General features: G+C 37.1%; 1 protein-coding gene across 6 annotated transcripts in view; it reads left to right on the forward strand.

Annotated features, from left to right (window-relative positions):
- The window catches only part of GPR174 (G protein-coupled receptor 174), a 36,244-nt gene extending 26,012 nt beyond the window's left edge, over positions 1–10,232 (forward strand). For 4 of the 6 annotated variants that reach the window (XM_024742039.1, XM_024742028.1, XM_024742047.1 and 1 more), the window contains one exon: positions 5,629–10,232. In XM_024742039.1, the coding sequence (XP_024597807.1) occupies positions 6,188–7,189 (1,002 nt within the window). In that variant the 5' untranslated portion in view covers positions 5,629–6,187 and the 3' untranslated portion in view covers positions 7,190–10,232. The remainder of the gene's footprint in view (positions 1–5,628) is intronic. The other 2 variants (XM_024742030.1, XM_024742052.1) reach the window with 1 other exon arrangement.
- The last annotated feature ends 6,214 nt before the right edge of the window (positions 10,233–16,446 follow it).

The raw sequence follows: 16,446 nt of genomic DNA on the forward strand, positions 1-16,446 counted from the left end.
ATGTCTGGGCATTATTCACTCTGATGTGAGATTGAGTGATGACCTTCCTTCTTTCTCCGAGTAATTAAAAGCGTATTACTCAGAGCAGAGCAACAAGATACAGAATCTGCTGAAGAGAAAATGTGCTTCAGATCTCAGAAGAGACATTTAGATTCAGCTAAGTGAAACTTCCTAGCAAAATAATAACTCTAAATAACTACTTTGTCCACACATAGGTATTTCCTCCCTTCATGGAGCTGGCTTATCAAGGAATCATAGATGTCAGAGATAAGAGGAGTTGGGAGCATGATTAGATGTGGTATCTATACAGAAAACCCCTCTTTTATTTATTTATTTATTTATTTATTTATTTATTTATTTATTTATTAAGTTGCTCCGTGGCATGTGGGATCTTCCCAGACCAGCGCTCGAACCTGTGTCCCCTGCATTGGCCGTTGGATTCTTAAACACTGCGCGACCAGGGAAGTCCTACATGTGCTTCTTATTGCAGTGGCTTCTCTTGTTGTGGAGCACCGGCTCTAGGTGTGTGGACTTCAGTAGTTGTGGCTTGTGGGCTGTAGAGCGCAGGCTCAGAATTGGCAGGCAGATTCTTAACCACTGTGTCACCAGGGAAGCCCCCCACCCCTCTTTAAAATAAAAATTCTGATGGAACATTCTTCCTAGGAGAATTAACTAGGTAAAGACTTTCTAAAGTATTTGCTTACTGAGCTGTAGTCAGCTCTTAGATATAGTTGCTGGACAGGTTTTCTGGAAATACTGTAAATTATTTCACTTTGAAGATTTTCAAAAGTGAAAAAGAAGCCCTGAGATTTGCTATGTGTGCTAATTAGAATCAGGAAGAAATTGTTCTGCTCTCATCTATTCAATATTTGTGATTACTCATGTATTGTAAAAGTATAATTGCCTCCCACACACATGTACGCTCCTTGTTCTGTCCCACATTATTTGCAGTCACTTGTAGCACTAGGTCTGCTTTTTCTTGGCTTACTAAAGTGTGTACATAACCAGAACTCTAAAATAAAGTTGGCTTTTGAGCAAGCAGTTGCATTTGACCTGTGATTGGATGGTTGCTGAGCAGAGCTCCACATCCCAAAATATAGTCTCTACTTGCCACTAATATGTCTCAAAGACCACCATTATAAATTAAGTCTTTTAATAATTTTAATAATTCACTTCCCTTTATTAAAATACAGAAACACATTTTGCTGAGATTTTACTAAGAAGTCTCAGTAAAATACACAGAAAGCTATCCCTGATATTCATTTGAAACAGGTTTTCCCAGAAATAAGCAACCAAATACATAATATTGCTGAAAACACTCTTGAACCATATCATGAGTAAAATTTAGTGAAGCTTCAGGTTCAGGTAAACTGATAAATATTCATAAATAAAAATACTAACTTCCCACAAGAACTATATATGGAATAGTTTCTGGATGGTATATTGCTGGAAATCAGGCTAAACTCAGGCCATCAGTTTCACTTTTTCTCTTATGTTTTTCTTCTTCCCAAGGAAGTGAGTAAAATTAAGTAAGGATAGGCTCCTGAAGCAAGAAAAAATTGATCAAGGTATCTGGCATGTTACTTCAAATAAATAGCTCATTTAAAATTGGAGTCTGTTCCAGTGTCTGTTACAATACAGATTCTTTCCTGAGAAAGGGAAATCTCAAAAAAAATAGTAATATGCTCTGAAAAAAATGCCTCCTTCATCTTTTGTGTCCATCGCTCTTAGATAAAGGAATATTTATATTCATTACAGCACAGCTGACTAGGGTTTTTTTTCCCCATGTTTGAAAGCCTTTCCAACAATCCCAAGCAACTTTTCCTACTAGAAAATAATGTTATCTTAACAAAGGGATAACATTACCAGCTCTCCCAGAAGGAAGTCAGAAGAATATTAAGGGAGATTCTGTATTCAAGAACATTTCAAGTTTGCAGTTTAGGATATACAGATGAAAAAGCATTAAAATGTGGCCAGTGAGGGAACAACCAACAGGAAAAATACAGACTTCAGGAAGATAGTCTTGAGTTTAAGTTCACATCACTTGAGCAAAAATGTTCTTAATATTTAGTTGGTTCCCCTTTTTTGTGTTTTTAGGGAACACTGTACATTGCCTATGATCACATTTTTCATATTGTGCAGCAATTATCATTCTTCCTCACTAGACTATAAGGTCTAAAAAGACAGAGATTTTGTGCCTTTTTCCACCGCCTATACCTCCAGTAGCAAGCATGCACCTGGCAAATGATAAATGCTGAATAAATATTGGATGATCCCAACATATTCCAAACATAGTTCTAGGTGCTTTGGGGGGTATAAAGATATATAAGACTCAGCCCCTGACTTCAACAATTTTCTGGCATAGTTGTGGTGGAGTGGGGTGAAAAGGGGAGCAGAGGCATAAATAAGACACAGACATAAGTTACTAACCAAAAAGCAGAAGAAGTATGTGCTTTAAAAGAGGTATACATGAGGGTTTTAAAAAGGAGTTAGGACAACAGTGTTGAGTTAAAGAAGTTTTCACAAAGGACAGGAAATTTGAGAAAGGTCTTCACAAATAAGTAGGACTGGTATGCAAAAAAATAAAACAAAACAAAAAAAGATATTCCAAGCTGAGGTAGCAGAATGAAAAAATGGAAAAAGCTATTTGTGGGGGAAGAAAAAGTCAGTTTGAATAGTATGGAGCTCAGTTTGGCTGGAGTTCTGGACATGTTAGGAGAGCACTGGGAGACAAAATCCTAAAGGTAGATGGCACTGTATTTAAGGAAGCCATTGACTGCCAGACTGTATTTTGTGATTTTTGGGGCAATAGGAATCCATTAATGCTTTTTAAGAGCTCATTTTAAGGAAAAAAATATCTGACAGCATTATATAGTATGGAGTAGAAAATGATAAGGGATAGGGAAATAAATTAAGTAATAAGGTCCTGAACTAGAGCATAAACAATGCAAATTTAAAGAATAATATTATGAGAAATAATGCAGTTGCAGAAAGTAGTAATAATAATAATATCAGTTATCAAGCATTTATGTACCTTACACTATGCTAAATAAATTATATACAGCAGCTCAATTAATTCTCACACTGACTCTAAGTTAGGTACTATGATTATTCTCATTTTATCTATGAGATATTAAAGAATCAGAGAAGCTTGGTGATATACCTGAAGTCACACAGCTATTAATTAAAAGAGCAAGAATTTAAACCCAGGTAATCCTGACTCCTAAACATATGTTATTTCCCCCATAGGAAGCTATCTTCCCTAACTTGTTTGGAAGTGGAAAATAAATGACAAAGAGCCAATACCTCCAAGACTTTGAGACAACCTAGGAAAACATTAGTGAACTTAATAGCAATGAAGAAGTCAGGAGCAGAATCTGGTTTGAAGTTTTGAGGGATGATAATTTTTGTGTGAGATATATTGATTTTATTTACTGAAATTATTTCTTTCAACAAATACTAAGCACTTATTTGTGTCTTCCACAGTCCTCAGTTCTGTTTTATAGCAAGTAAACAAAACACACAAGAATCCTTGTCCTCATGAACTTTACATTCTAGTAGGGAAAATATATAAAAACAAAATAAATAAGTAAAAATCAAAGAGTATGTTAGTTACAACTGGCAATAGATAAAATAAATACTGACAGGAGATGGGGAGTGTTGGAGGTGAGCTGCAGTTTTAAATAGGAAGATGAGGGAAAGCCTCATGAAAAGGACCCACTTGGGTAAAGATCTGAAGGAGGCAAGGGAGTAAAACAAATAAATAACTAGGCTAAAGCATTTCAGGCACAGGGAACTGCCAATTCATATGCTTTGAGGCAGGAAGGTTCTTGGTCTGTTCACCTAACAGCAAGAATGGTAACGTTGCTGGAGCAGAGTGCAAGGGGGAGAATCTTAGAAGGTGAGATCAGAAGAGTAACCAGGGGCCAGACCATGTAGTTAAAATAGGCCATTTGTTGTAAGGACTTCTATTTTTCCTCTGAGTGAGATGAGAAGACATTAGATTTTTTATCAAAGAGGTGACATTATCTGACAAGATATGACATAAATAGAAAAGATGACAATAAGATGACAATAAATAGAAAAGATGGCTTCACTTTCATATGTTGAATTTTAAGATGGTAATGAAATATCCAAAAGAAGAGGTGTTATATATAGTTGGAAAGAGAGCTACAGCTCAGGATTGACATAGATTTAAGAGTCATTGGCTTTGATAGGAGAGGTGAATGTTCATTAGAGGTTGACTGGATGTTTATTTGTATAGTTCTGATTTCTTATCAGTGATGTTAGCAGGTGATGACTTTTATATAAATAGTTAAAAGGAGGTTGAAAACCCAGGGCTTGTGACTTTTTAGTCTGCCACCTAATTTTGCCTGTCACCTAATCAAAATCACTACCTGTGAAAATATTTCAAAGATGTATTTCAGTTTGGGAGCTGAACAACCTCTAATTTTAGCCACTCTTTCAACATCGATGTTATTCTTTACAGTCTTGCTTCTTGTTATTTTATAACACGGTCTCTCTACTTCCTTATCTGAGAAATCTCAAGTATTTAACCCCTTCAATCTGAATGCATAGTTCATACTATTTATCAGCATGTTTAAATAAAGTGTGCATTGTATCTTTGAACAAATGTGCTATTTTACTTACCAGGCAATTGAGGCAAAATAATAACAATTACAATTCCTTCAGGGGTTGAATCAAGCCAACTTCAAACATGGATTTGATAATATACATGGATTTGATAATCCATAGCAGGATGTTTTATAATTCCTACTTCATTTTTGTTCTTCCCACATATCTTTAAAGTCAATTAACTCCTCCTGCATTTCAGCAGCCTTGAGGGAACTATCCAGGTGCCTAAGCTAAAATTTGTTTTAGAACAAAGGTCATGGACCTAGCTGGGTCAACTTTTTGGGGATTTTGATTCTCCGTATTGGTGTCATGGTCTTTTGTCTTGGATAATTGAGAAGTGGCTAAATGACCCTTGTTATTGCAAGTAATTAAAGAGAGGGTGGTTGCCCACTAATTTTCAGACATCTGGGGAAGATATGAAACAAATCAGTGGCCCCTATATGATGGTTCAAGGACAAATGCTGGCTGGGTTGGCTATATCTGAATCATATGGGGATCTTTTTAAAAATACAAATTTCAGGCCCTAAGTACTGAATAAGAATCTCTACAGGAGACACTAGAAAATCTAAGGAAAGTTGTAATTTTTTTAAACTTCCCCAGATGAGTGTGACCCTCAGTGATGTTTGTGAAGCTGTGGTCTACATCAGAGCCTCTCAAATGTTAATATGCCTAAGAATCACTTGTGGTTCTTCTTAAATTGCTGATTGTGTTGCAGCAAGTGCCAGATGGGATCTGAGATTCTTTTGCATTTCTAAAAAGTTCTCTAGTAATGCTGGTTCATGGATCACATTTTGAGTAGTAAGGGGCTAGATTACTTCTCAGGTTCCTTCTAGCTATACTGTCTTGTGAATCTAAAGTGTCTTATGGAACTTGTGACTAATCACACTCATTCACATCAGAACTTTCCATTAAAGGTAATAGATTTTTCTACACATAAGCTTTTTTTTCAAAAATTTCTAGACAATAATTGGCTTAATTTTTTTTCATTTGCAGCTCTGACTTTGTTTCTCACTTTTTAGTTTACGACACATAACTGAAAATGTCCCAGAAAGATGATCCATCCAAGTTAATCACCTGTGAAGAGTTGTGGACCCACTGAGTACTAAAGCAAACCTTTCTTCTATGTGAGCCAAAAAAATGAAAAACAGCCTGCCAAACACCAGTAAAGAGATGACTGTCATCATATGGGAATTTGAAGAGCTACTATATGGCACATTTATGATCAAATGGGAGAGGATCAACTGTTATGACGTCCCAGAGGCCTTTTAACTGAGTAAAGAAGAAGGGAAAATTATAACAGCTTGTCATCTGTGCTTGCACATTAGACTTCAATGTAGTTAATGTAGACAAATCCAAAGCAAACATGCAGATAGTTACTTGAAAAAAACCCAAATCATGTATATAAGCCCAGACCAATGCAATAAAAAGGAGGTTATTCTATATTCAGTCTCCCCAGCCCATCGATGATCAGTCTTTTAGAAAGAGCAGCAGTAGATTATAAATTCAGCTTTTTAACCACCATTTAGCAAAGGCAGTTTCTCTAGAAAGAAACATGCCTGCTAATGACACATGTGCTGGGACAGATGGATCCAATACAGATTTTCGGTACTTCATCTATGCAGTGACATATACTGTCATTCTTGTGCCAGGTCTCATAGGGAACATATTAGCCTTGTGGGTATTTTATGGCTATATGAAAGAAACCAAACGGGCTGTGATATTCATGATAAACCTAGCCATTGCTGACTTATTACAAGTCCTCTCCTTGCCACTGAGGATCTTTTACTACTTGAATCATGACTGGCCATTTGGGCCTGGCCTCTGCATGTTTTGTTTCTACCTGAAGTATGTCAACATGTATGCAAGCATCTACTTCTTGGTCTGCATCAGTGTGCGAAGATTTTGGTTTCTCCTCTACCCCTTTCGCTTCCACGACTGTAAACAGAAATATGACCTATACATCAGCATTGCTGGCTGGCTAATAATCTGCCTTGCCTGTCTGCTATTTCCACTCCTCCGAAGCAGTGATGACACCCCTAGCAACAGAACAAAATGCTTTGTGGATCTTCCTACCAGGAATGTCAATCTAGCCCAGTCTGTTGTCATGATGACCATTGGCGAGTTGATTGGATTTGTCACTCCTCTTCTGACTGTCCTGTATTGTACCTGGAAGACGGTTTTATCACTGCAGGATAAATATCCTGTGGCCCAAGACCTTGGAGAGAAAAAGAAAGCCTTGAAGATGATTCTAACCTGTGCAGGAGTTTTCCTAATTTGCTTTGCACCTTATCACTTCAGTTTTCCTTTAGATTTCCTGGTCAAGTCCAATGAAATTAAAAGCTGCCTAGCCAGAAGGGTGATTTTAATATTTCATTCTATTGCCTTGTGTCTTGCTAGTCTGAATTCCTGCCTTGACCCAATCATATACTACTTTACCACTGATGAGTTCAGAAGACGGCTTTCAAGACAAGATTTTCATGATAACATAAAACTCCATGCAAAATCATTTGTGAGCAGCCATACCACTTCTACCTTGACAACTGAACTATGTTAAAAAAAAAAAAAACTGGATGTGGACTGAAACTTAAGCTATAAAATTTCAGTGACATACTATACACATATGATCTCAACTAGAGCCAGCAGTTGTATCTGTGAACCTAAGACAAAGAGAGACTATTAGGTTGAAGTCATTATAAGCACTTAGTTTTGTTACAATGGACATTGAGTTTCCTTGTATTTAGAAGCAATGTAATTGTCTATTTATACTAGTAATCACAGTTTATATCCCAATATCATATTTTAGTTGTCTTTAAGTAGGATGGACATTATATTATTCTGCAAAAACAGTGTTAAAATCATGAACCTTTTTTTTTTTTTTTTTGTGGTACGTGGGCCCCTCACTGTTGTGGTCTCTCCCGTTGTGGAGCACAGGCTCTGGACGTGCAGGCTCAGCGGCCATGGCTCATGGGCCTAGCCGCTCCGCGGCATGTGGGATCATCCTGGACCAGGGCATGAACCCGTGTCCCCTGCATCGGTAGGCGGACTCTCAACCCCTGCGCCACCAGGGAAGCCCTCATGGACCATTTTTATCTCCATATGTGATTACACTCTAGTGTTTGAAGACTCAAATAGCTATTTCCTTCATTTCAATATCAGTATGAAAAATCATCTGTCACATCTATTAATAGAATGAAAATCTGAACTCAGGCCTCTGGTATGTTTAAAATAAGAACAAGAAATAAATTCACATACTCTCTATGACTGTATAAATTGCCATATTTAATCTAACCAGGGCAGGTGGCTTGTCAAAGTTCATACAATGTGACCCAAATTGCCTTTAAAGGTCCAGGAGAAAGCAGATAGGTGATAATCATAGTTCTGATTCTCTTAAACTTTTTACAGAGAACACCTCTGAAACGGATCTGCCAAGTAAAAGAAATGTCCACCATGCTTCTAGAGTGACATCAAGGTACCTCTGACAGGTTACTGCACTTTCTGAGCCTATGGAAGAAGTAGTGCACTAAGTTTAGGCCACTAAGTTTAGGCCAGAGCAAAACGATGAAGTTATTTCTTATTTTTAAGTTAGGTGGCAACTGTCAAGCTGCATTCACAAGCCAGAGTAGTTTTGGAGGCAGCCAGGCATGTGGACCCTAGAGTCTTCAGTAATTTTTCTGGCCCAGCTTTGCCCCAGTCATACCATTGTAAGGCCAGCACAGCCTCCCTCCCAGCATCTGGGGAAGTCAATATTTTCCCCTTTTGAGAAAAGTGCAGAAGATTAATTTTGGCCACATTGGACGCCCATTAAAATGCCTTGCCTCCTACCTGTTTAGTACTAGTATGAAGGAAACAGACCCAGGATATGAGTAGTAATTTAACCTGAGGTCTTAAATATTAGAATACTTTGAAAAATACTTTGGCAAAAATCTCTAAGTTTCAAAGCGTGCTTTAATTAAAATCTGTGTGCTTTAAAATGAAGAAACATGCTACTTCCTATCTGGAAGGAATGTGAAAATCAAGGAAGCGCTCCATCATATTTACAGAAAGGGAGTTATTTTAAGCACACAGTTATAATACCAATATATTTGGGGAAAAAAAACTGGTGAAATCAAAATGAATTCTAATATCTAAGATGAATGGAAATTTTTCTAATGTTTTCTCTAGGCAAGTGTTGATTTGCTTGTACTTTGTTATTAAGATAATACCCTTCTAGAAGATTGACTTTGTGCTGCTAGCAATAGTATATGTATTTATATCCTAATTATTCATCATAAGGTACATATTTTGATGTGTTAAATGAGTTCCAAATGAGTGTTAAATTGTGTTTTAAAATGGGTAACTGTAATTATGCCTGGTCTCTTTGCTTTAAAGTGATTTGTGTTTGAACATAATTCAGTGTTGTAATGGGATTAGAAGTAATAATTTTGTGGGTACTTGTAACGAAAGGGCCTTGTCTATACTATATGTGTCTATTATTTTCTATATTAGCATGAATTACACTTTTTAGGGTCATTTTGGGAGACCAGTGATTTAATTTCATTAACATATTAATTTCACTTTAAACATATCTATTATTTTAAACAGGAGGGAAATATATCCAGGAGATATATTTCCTCATTCTTAGAGGAAATGTTGAGGTTATAGCCCATTTATTAGGCAGTCCAGAAGCCCTTGAAACTTATTTATATCATTTGAGGAAAAGACAGAGAGAACAAGTGTCCAGTATTTTTATGCTGCTTAACTAGGACCACACCTTCTCTTCAGGCCTGCCCATCTAAGTTTGTATTCAATGCTGTGATTTACTTTATCAAGCCCTCATCATCATCAGTATGTTTTGTCTTCTGTCTTATTCCCTTGTTCTAGTCAGTAACTGATAAATTTATTCACACTAATGTACTAATGACTAATGTTAGCTTAATATTAATTTGCCAAAGGATATCTGAATTCTAGGCCTTAGGGATGAACTTTAACTCAAAGTGTAAATCTCTCACTTTTAATGAGGGATTAAAGACACTGAAGCAGACTGGAAAGGAAAATATTTTGAAGAAAGTGAGTCTTACAGCAGTGCCTTTCAGGTTACATATAGTAAGTGATCACCTAATTTTCTTACAATAATGGAGATGCTAAATTTTAAGAAATATATCTACAAACATGACTATCAGTTTCTCAGATCTCTGCTTGTTTTCTTTTTCTTTTTGCCTTTTTCCCCTTCCAACTCTGGATCTGATTTCCAGGGAAAAGTCTAAACTAGGAGAGAAGTACTGTTGCAGCTACCATCCAGACAGCAGCCTCTTGAGTGTCTCCTTTCCTTGGAGAATTTTCTCTCCAAACCTCCCATTTGTCACTTTCCGGGTTTAATGAAAAAAGTAAAACCCTCAAAAAGTAAACACCATCAACTACAGCAATATACAATTCAAGATAAATGAACTCACATTTTCTATTAAAGTTATTGAATTCTGATTGTAAAATGTACACACAATTATTCCAACAAATATTTTTTTAAAGTGGCTTTCTAAAAAATTTTTATTCATTTATTTATTTATTTATTGGCTGCATTGGGTCTTCATTGCTGAGCATGGGCTTTCCTTAGTTGTGGCAAGTGGGGGCTACTCTTCATTACAGTACGTGGGCTTCTCACTGCTGTGGCTTCTCTTGTTGCAGAGCATGGGCTCTAGGCATGCAGACTTCAGTAGTTGTGGCACGTGGGCTCAGTAGTTGTGACTCATGGGCTCTAGAGTGCAGGTTCAGTAGTTGTGGCGCATGCACTTTGTTGTCCCAAGGCCTATGGGATCTTCCCGGACCAGGGCTCGAACCCGTGTCCCCTGCATTGGCAGGTGGATTCTTAACCACTGCACCACAAGGGAAGTCCCCAACAGATATTTTTAATATGGAGTGATTTCCGTGTTATTATTATTGTTGTTATTTTTATTATTATTATATTCAAATGGTTTATATGTTTTTATTGTCTCTTGGTTTAGGAACTTATTCTGTTAACCTGTAATTCCATGAAAAGGAGCCATCTGCTCTAGGAACAACAGATCAAATTACCTTGGTCTGAAACTATGCATAAGTGGAACTCCTGTGCAACGTAATTTTTCTGTCATCTTTTTGTTTTTACTCCCAAAACACTGTGAAAATGTTGCACCTGGAATATATTTATGTCTATAATTTATAATATGCATTTTAGTAATAAAGATGGTCTCTCTATTTGCATAGAAAATTTCTGCCTCCAGAATTCAATGTCACTTTTTCAGCAAACTGATGTAATTGATGATCTTTGTCAGTGTTCTCACATACATGGATGTAAGTCCCCAGAGGCTCTACTCTCCCTTTCTCTCTGGAGTGGTGCATTCTATTTTCAAATGGAAAGATGAACCACTTCCCCATCCTACCCTACACCTGCCATCCACTCTTCCCATACTGTTCACACCCTACTAAGATTATTCCCCATCCTCACTTGTTGACCAAGTTTACCCAAATGACTTAAATACTTGTACTTTTTAAAGTATAGTCTTTGGGCAGAAAAGGAGATGAGGGAACAGAAGGAATATTTTCTCTTTAATCTTAAGGGTTTTTAAGACCCAATAGTTAGATTTTTCTTATAGATTAGCAGGGAAAAAGTCTTATCCTTCACTAACTCCCTCTGCTCTTCTCAAAACAGATCTACATAAACAAAACAAAACAAATAGTAAAGTCAGGAGAATTGTCTCTGGCTCTCCCCTCATCCTAGTTATCTTTCTTCCACTTTAGCAACTCCCTCCTCATCTCACCTATATTCCTAATGCTTTCAGTATCTTCTGCAATAACCAAGTTTTTATGAATTACACATTTTGACTGCTACAGGAAAATGTTCCTAGGAAGTGGTAAAGGCTTTCCTAAGGAGAAATTTCTGATGTTTTGGTAGACTTGAAAAAAATAATGGGATATAAATATGGGATTTGACTCATACATCAAATGTCCTCAAATAATGTACATCCCTCCTACATGCCTTCTTGAAGCCACCTCACAAGTAATTTCACTGCCTTCACTGTACCTTATTTTGAGAGGGAAGAAGTGAGAGATAAACTCTCAGGTAAATGTGGCTCTTTCAACTTATTTATTCCTCAATAATTAAAGGATGTGATGAGTGTTTGAGAGGCAGGCAGTGAGCTGTATCTTTTTTGAACTTCACAGATAATTTCTTCAGCAGAACTTCCTCAGACTTAAACACTTACTTGATTTTTCCAAGACCTTATTTCTTCTTCTATTTTTTGTTGACTAAGTTCTCTTCATCTAACTACTTACTGAACATCTGCTTATTCATCTATAGGCATAGTCCTTATTTAAGGCCTTACATTTTCCTTCTTGGATCTCTTCAAGGAATAATAGAGCAACTGTTCATTGGTGGGAAGTGGGCTGTAATTAGGCCTATCACTCTGACCCCAATATCTTCCTTTTTACAGGAGCTTCAGAAGCAGAGCTGAGAGGCAGATCTAGGATCTCTGTTCTTCAAGTTTGATTCTGTCCCACAATGGAAAGATGTTTTTCAGCCTTTCCTAAATAATGTTGAATATTCACAACTTGAAGAAAGACCAGGATCATTTATACTTTTTAAAATGCCAATCTAATGAGAAGAAAAAATAAACAAAAACAGCTTGAAACAATAACGATCCAAGTTTGAGGCTCAGGGAATGAAAGTATGAAGGAAGTAATCTTATTATAAACTTCTTACACCATACCTGGATAAAGACAAACATTGTAATAATGGGTTCAAAATAGTGTCACTAAATAAGTTTAACTTTTTCACTCAGATGCACATAAAGATAGATATGAAAATCAAATATATTCAAAAGAAGAAAAGAAGAACAATTAGTATAAGAAACCCTCATGTACCCATTACTCAGCTTCAACCAACAGCAACACATGGCCAGTCTTCTTTCCCCTATGTCTGTACCCACTCTCCTTACCCCAGATTATATAAAAGTACATTTCATACATTATATAATTCAAAATTTTAATAAGTTATAGTACCATTTAAATGAACTATTTAATATATGATCAAAAGGGGTAAGGGATAAGAACCGGTTTTAGATGTTTTTCAGTAATGACATCAAACACTAAATTCTAACAAGTATAAAAATTTACTTTTTATCAATCTGAACAAGTTCCAACTTAGATAAAATCATCTATTAACCTGATCTTGTTTGCCTTAGCTAAGCCTTCCTTCTACTGCAGAAGTTTGATACAGAATAATGTTGATTTCAGTTCAGGGATCCCTCGATCCAAATTTATCATGACTCTCATGGGAAGGAGTCCAGCACATTCAGGTCCACTAAAAGTAAAAATACCACTGCTGACAGCTTAAATTTCTACATTTTTGTCAAAATCATCTACTAAACAATACTTCTAGAGTAGCATTAGAATGCATCCATGTAAATGTACATTCTGAAATTTTTCTGAGACCTATGTAATTGTTATGTAAACTCTGTGAATACTGCCCATAGTTAGGTGGCTATATTTCTCTAAAATTTCCCTCAGATATTTCACATTTTCTTCCTTTGAATCTTTTTTTATAAGCTGTATTGGTTAGGCTATAGTTTTATCTGTGATTAATAGAAATGTGGCTTAAACTAGATAGAAATGTATTTCTCTTTCATGTAAAAGTCTTAGCCAGTTGGTGGCTTTTTTTGGAAAGATATTTGGATATACATTTCCTGTCTTATTATTCCAACACATTTGGGGTGTTTTCTCAATCTGAATGGTGCAAGTTTTCTATCACGTTCACATTATATAGCTAGTCGGATGGGGGAATGGGGAAAGGGAGACATGCTTTTTTTTTAAGGGGGTGACTGGAAGTGTTGAAAATCCTTTCTGCTTGCAACTCACTGGTTAGAAATCAGCTACATGGCCCTGCCAAGCTGCACAGGAGACTAGAATATGTAGTCATTATTACGGGTTGCCATATGCTAAGCTAAAAATTCTTTTATTATAAAAAAAGAAAAACAAATATGATGTAACAACGTGTATTATCTATCATTCCATGGATATCAGAAGTACTAGGGATGTCATTTTGCCCCAAGAATTCCATACAAACCATAAAACCCAGTAGTCTCTTGTATGCTCATTCCATGTTATAAAATCATCACTTCCCTCTAATGGAGCAGCAAATTCTCTTCCCTCTTGAGGTTTTCTAAATCATCCAATGGCACTTTTACCTACAGCAAAAGGAGGGGCAACCTCCAGAAAATAGTTATAGTGGTGGTGCTCTGGGAGTGTATGGACAACACTTAAAACCTGCAACATGGGGGATCAAACAAGGTTATGGGAAGTGATTGCACTGGTCAGGATCCCACCTATACTTTCTTTACTCTGTTCCCAGAGAGGAAGCAACACTTCCCTTTCCTGACTTCCCACCAGTCAACTCAGATGCAAAGCATAGGCTTGCCATCAAACTTGATTGGTCCAAGGAATTAAAATTGCTTCAAAAAGTGTCTTGCAGTACCTGTTTCTTCTGCCTAGAATCTTCTTCCAACAGTTATCTTTTCCCTTCCTTCAGTTAAAGTTTGTCAGTTCTCAAAGTTGACCACCCTAACTAAAGAGCTCCCCACCCCTCTAGACACAAGTTCATTTCTAATAAGTTATCTTGATTTTTTTCTCATGGCTTCTTATTATTTGTACTTATTTTATTTGTTTATTGTTCACCTGCCCTACTTGAATATAAGATTTTTTTCTCCTTTGTATATACAATGCCTACCTCACTACTTGCAACATAGTAGACAATAAAAAAAATATATGTTGGGAGAGTGAAATCAGTGACATGATAGCATAAGACATTCCTCCTTTGTATACCCCTCTTAAATCAACAAATTAGACATCCATACACCAAGAAGAGCACATTTGTGGGAACTTCTGGACTTTGTACATTGCTCTAAAGGACCCAAGTTGTCCACCAGTGCAGATAGTAGGATATAGAGAGATCACCATATGGGTTGCAGAAACAGCATAACCAGTATGACTGCCTGGCCCCCTCTTGCTATTGTTGGGCAAGAATTGGGTGAGTACTGAATTCAGCAGACACTTACCCTCAAGAAAGGACTTGCAGAACTCCAGCTTCCTGAAGGGAGAATCTAAAATAACTTTGGATAAGAAAAAATGAAAAAAGAAAAAAACATGAATTTTGTCACAGTGGAGATGGTGAAAGAAACTTTCTCAGTGCCGTCCCATCCCCCAAAAGGCATTGATTGTGGCTGGTTTATCTGCTGGAGGTGACCTCTCCTGTGGAGAAAGAAAGGGCTTCCCCTTATGCCAGCTAAATAGGATGCTGCCGGAGAAAACAAGTTCTTGCCACCAGCACCCAGAGTACTAAGGTGGGGGCTCTGAAACTGGGGGAATGGAGCATATTAAGAAAGAGACAGATTATGGGCTTCCCTGGTGGCGCAGTGGTTGAGAGTCCACCTGCCGATGCAGGGGTCACGGGTTCGTGCCCTGGTCTGGGAAGATCCCACATGCCACGGAGCGGCTGGGCCTGTGAGCCATGGCTGCTGAGCCTGCACGTCTGGAGCCTGTGCTCCACAATGGGAGAGGCCACAATAGTGAGAGGCCTGCGTAAAGCAAAAAAAAAAAAAAAAGAAGAAGCAGATTAGAATTTCAAATGGCTTTGAGGGACTTGGGCTCAGCAGAAAGTCCATCCACATGTCTCTAGGAGTGCCACAACTGGAGATTTATCTACTAGGTCCTCAGACTCCCTAAACACACCTCAACAAGTGTTAGACCCAGACCTCCCACCAGTCTGCTGCCAGTTCCTTGTGTGTGCTCCCAAATACATCATGAAGAGCAAGCTCATGACACAGATAGTGTGCTCTGAAAATAGGCAACTGTTTCTCAAGGGAGAAACAAAAACATGCGCTATAGCACTACTTTCTGAAATACAAAAGAGAGGTTTCTAATAGCCAGCCTTCTTAATTATAAGAACCAAAGAAGACATAAAAGCTTAGTTAAGGAGACATATGCTACTTCAAATGTGAAAGCAGAAACACAAAGCTACAATTTTTTTTTAATTCAAGGAAATATGGCATCACAAAAACAAAATGACATTTCTCCAGCAACCAAACTCATCTAACTAATATAGACTTCAAAATAGCTGTTATAAAGAAATTCGATGAGCTACAAGAAAACTCAGAAAGAATTCAACAAATTAGAAATAAAAAAAGAAGTTATTTACTAAAGAGATTAAATTACGAAAAAGAACCAAACAGAAATTCTGGAGCTGAAGAATTAAATAAATGAGATTTAAAAATGCAATAAAAGGCATCTGTAGCAGGGCAGACTTGATGGAAGAAAAAATAAGTGACTTGCAGGTAGAAATGTGAAAATAATGCAGTTAGAAGAGGAGTGGGAACTAAGAGTTAAAGAGTGAAGAAAGCTAACCAGAGCTATGAGATTCAATAAGAAAGGCAGATATTAGAATAATTGGGCTTCAGGAAGGAGAAAAGAAGGAGAAGGGAGCAAAAGGTTATTTAAAGAAATAATAGCTGAGAACTTTTCAGACCTGGGAAAAGACTTGGACATGTAAGTACAAGAAGCTAATAGAACACCCTGTAATCTCAATGTAAAAAGACCTTCTCTAAGACTCATTATAATGAAGCTGTCAAAAAATAATGATGAAATAATCTTAAAGGTAACCAGGGAATAAAAGAAAGTAACCTACAAAAGAAACTCCATTAGGTTATCAGCAGATTTCTCAGCAGAAACTCTACAGGCCAGGAAAGTGTGGAATGATATATTCAAAGAGTTGAAGGATAGAAATTGCCAACCAAGAAAACTTTATCTGGCAAT

The sequence above is a fragment of the Neophocaena asiaeorientalis genome, unplaced genomic scaffold, assembly GCF_003031525.2.
Source record: "Neophocaena asiaeorientalis asiaeorientalis breed wild unplaced genomic scaffold, Neophocaena_asiaeorientalis_V1.1 scaffold755, whole genome shotgun sequence".
Lineage (NCBI taxonomy): Eukaryota > Metazoa > Chordata > Mammalia > Artiodactyla > Phocoenidae > Neophocaena > Neophocaena asiaeorientalis.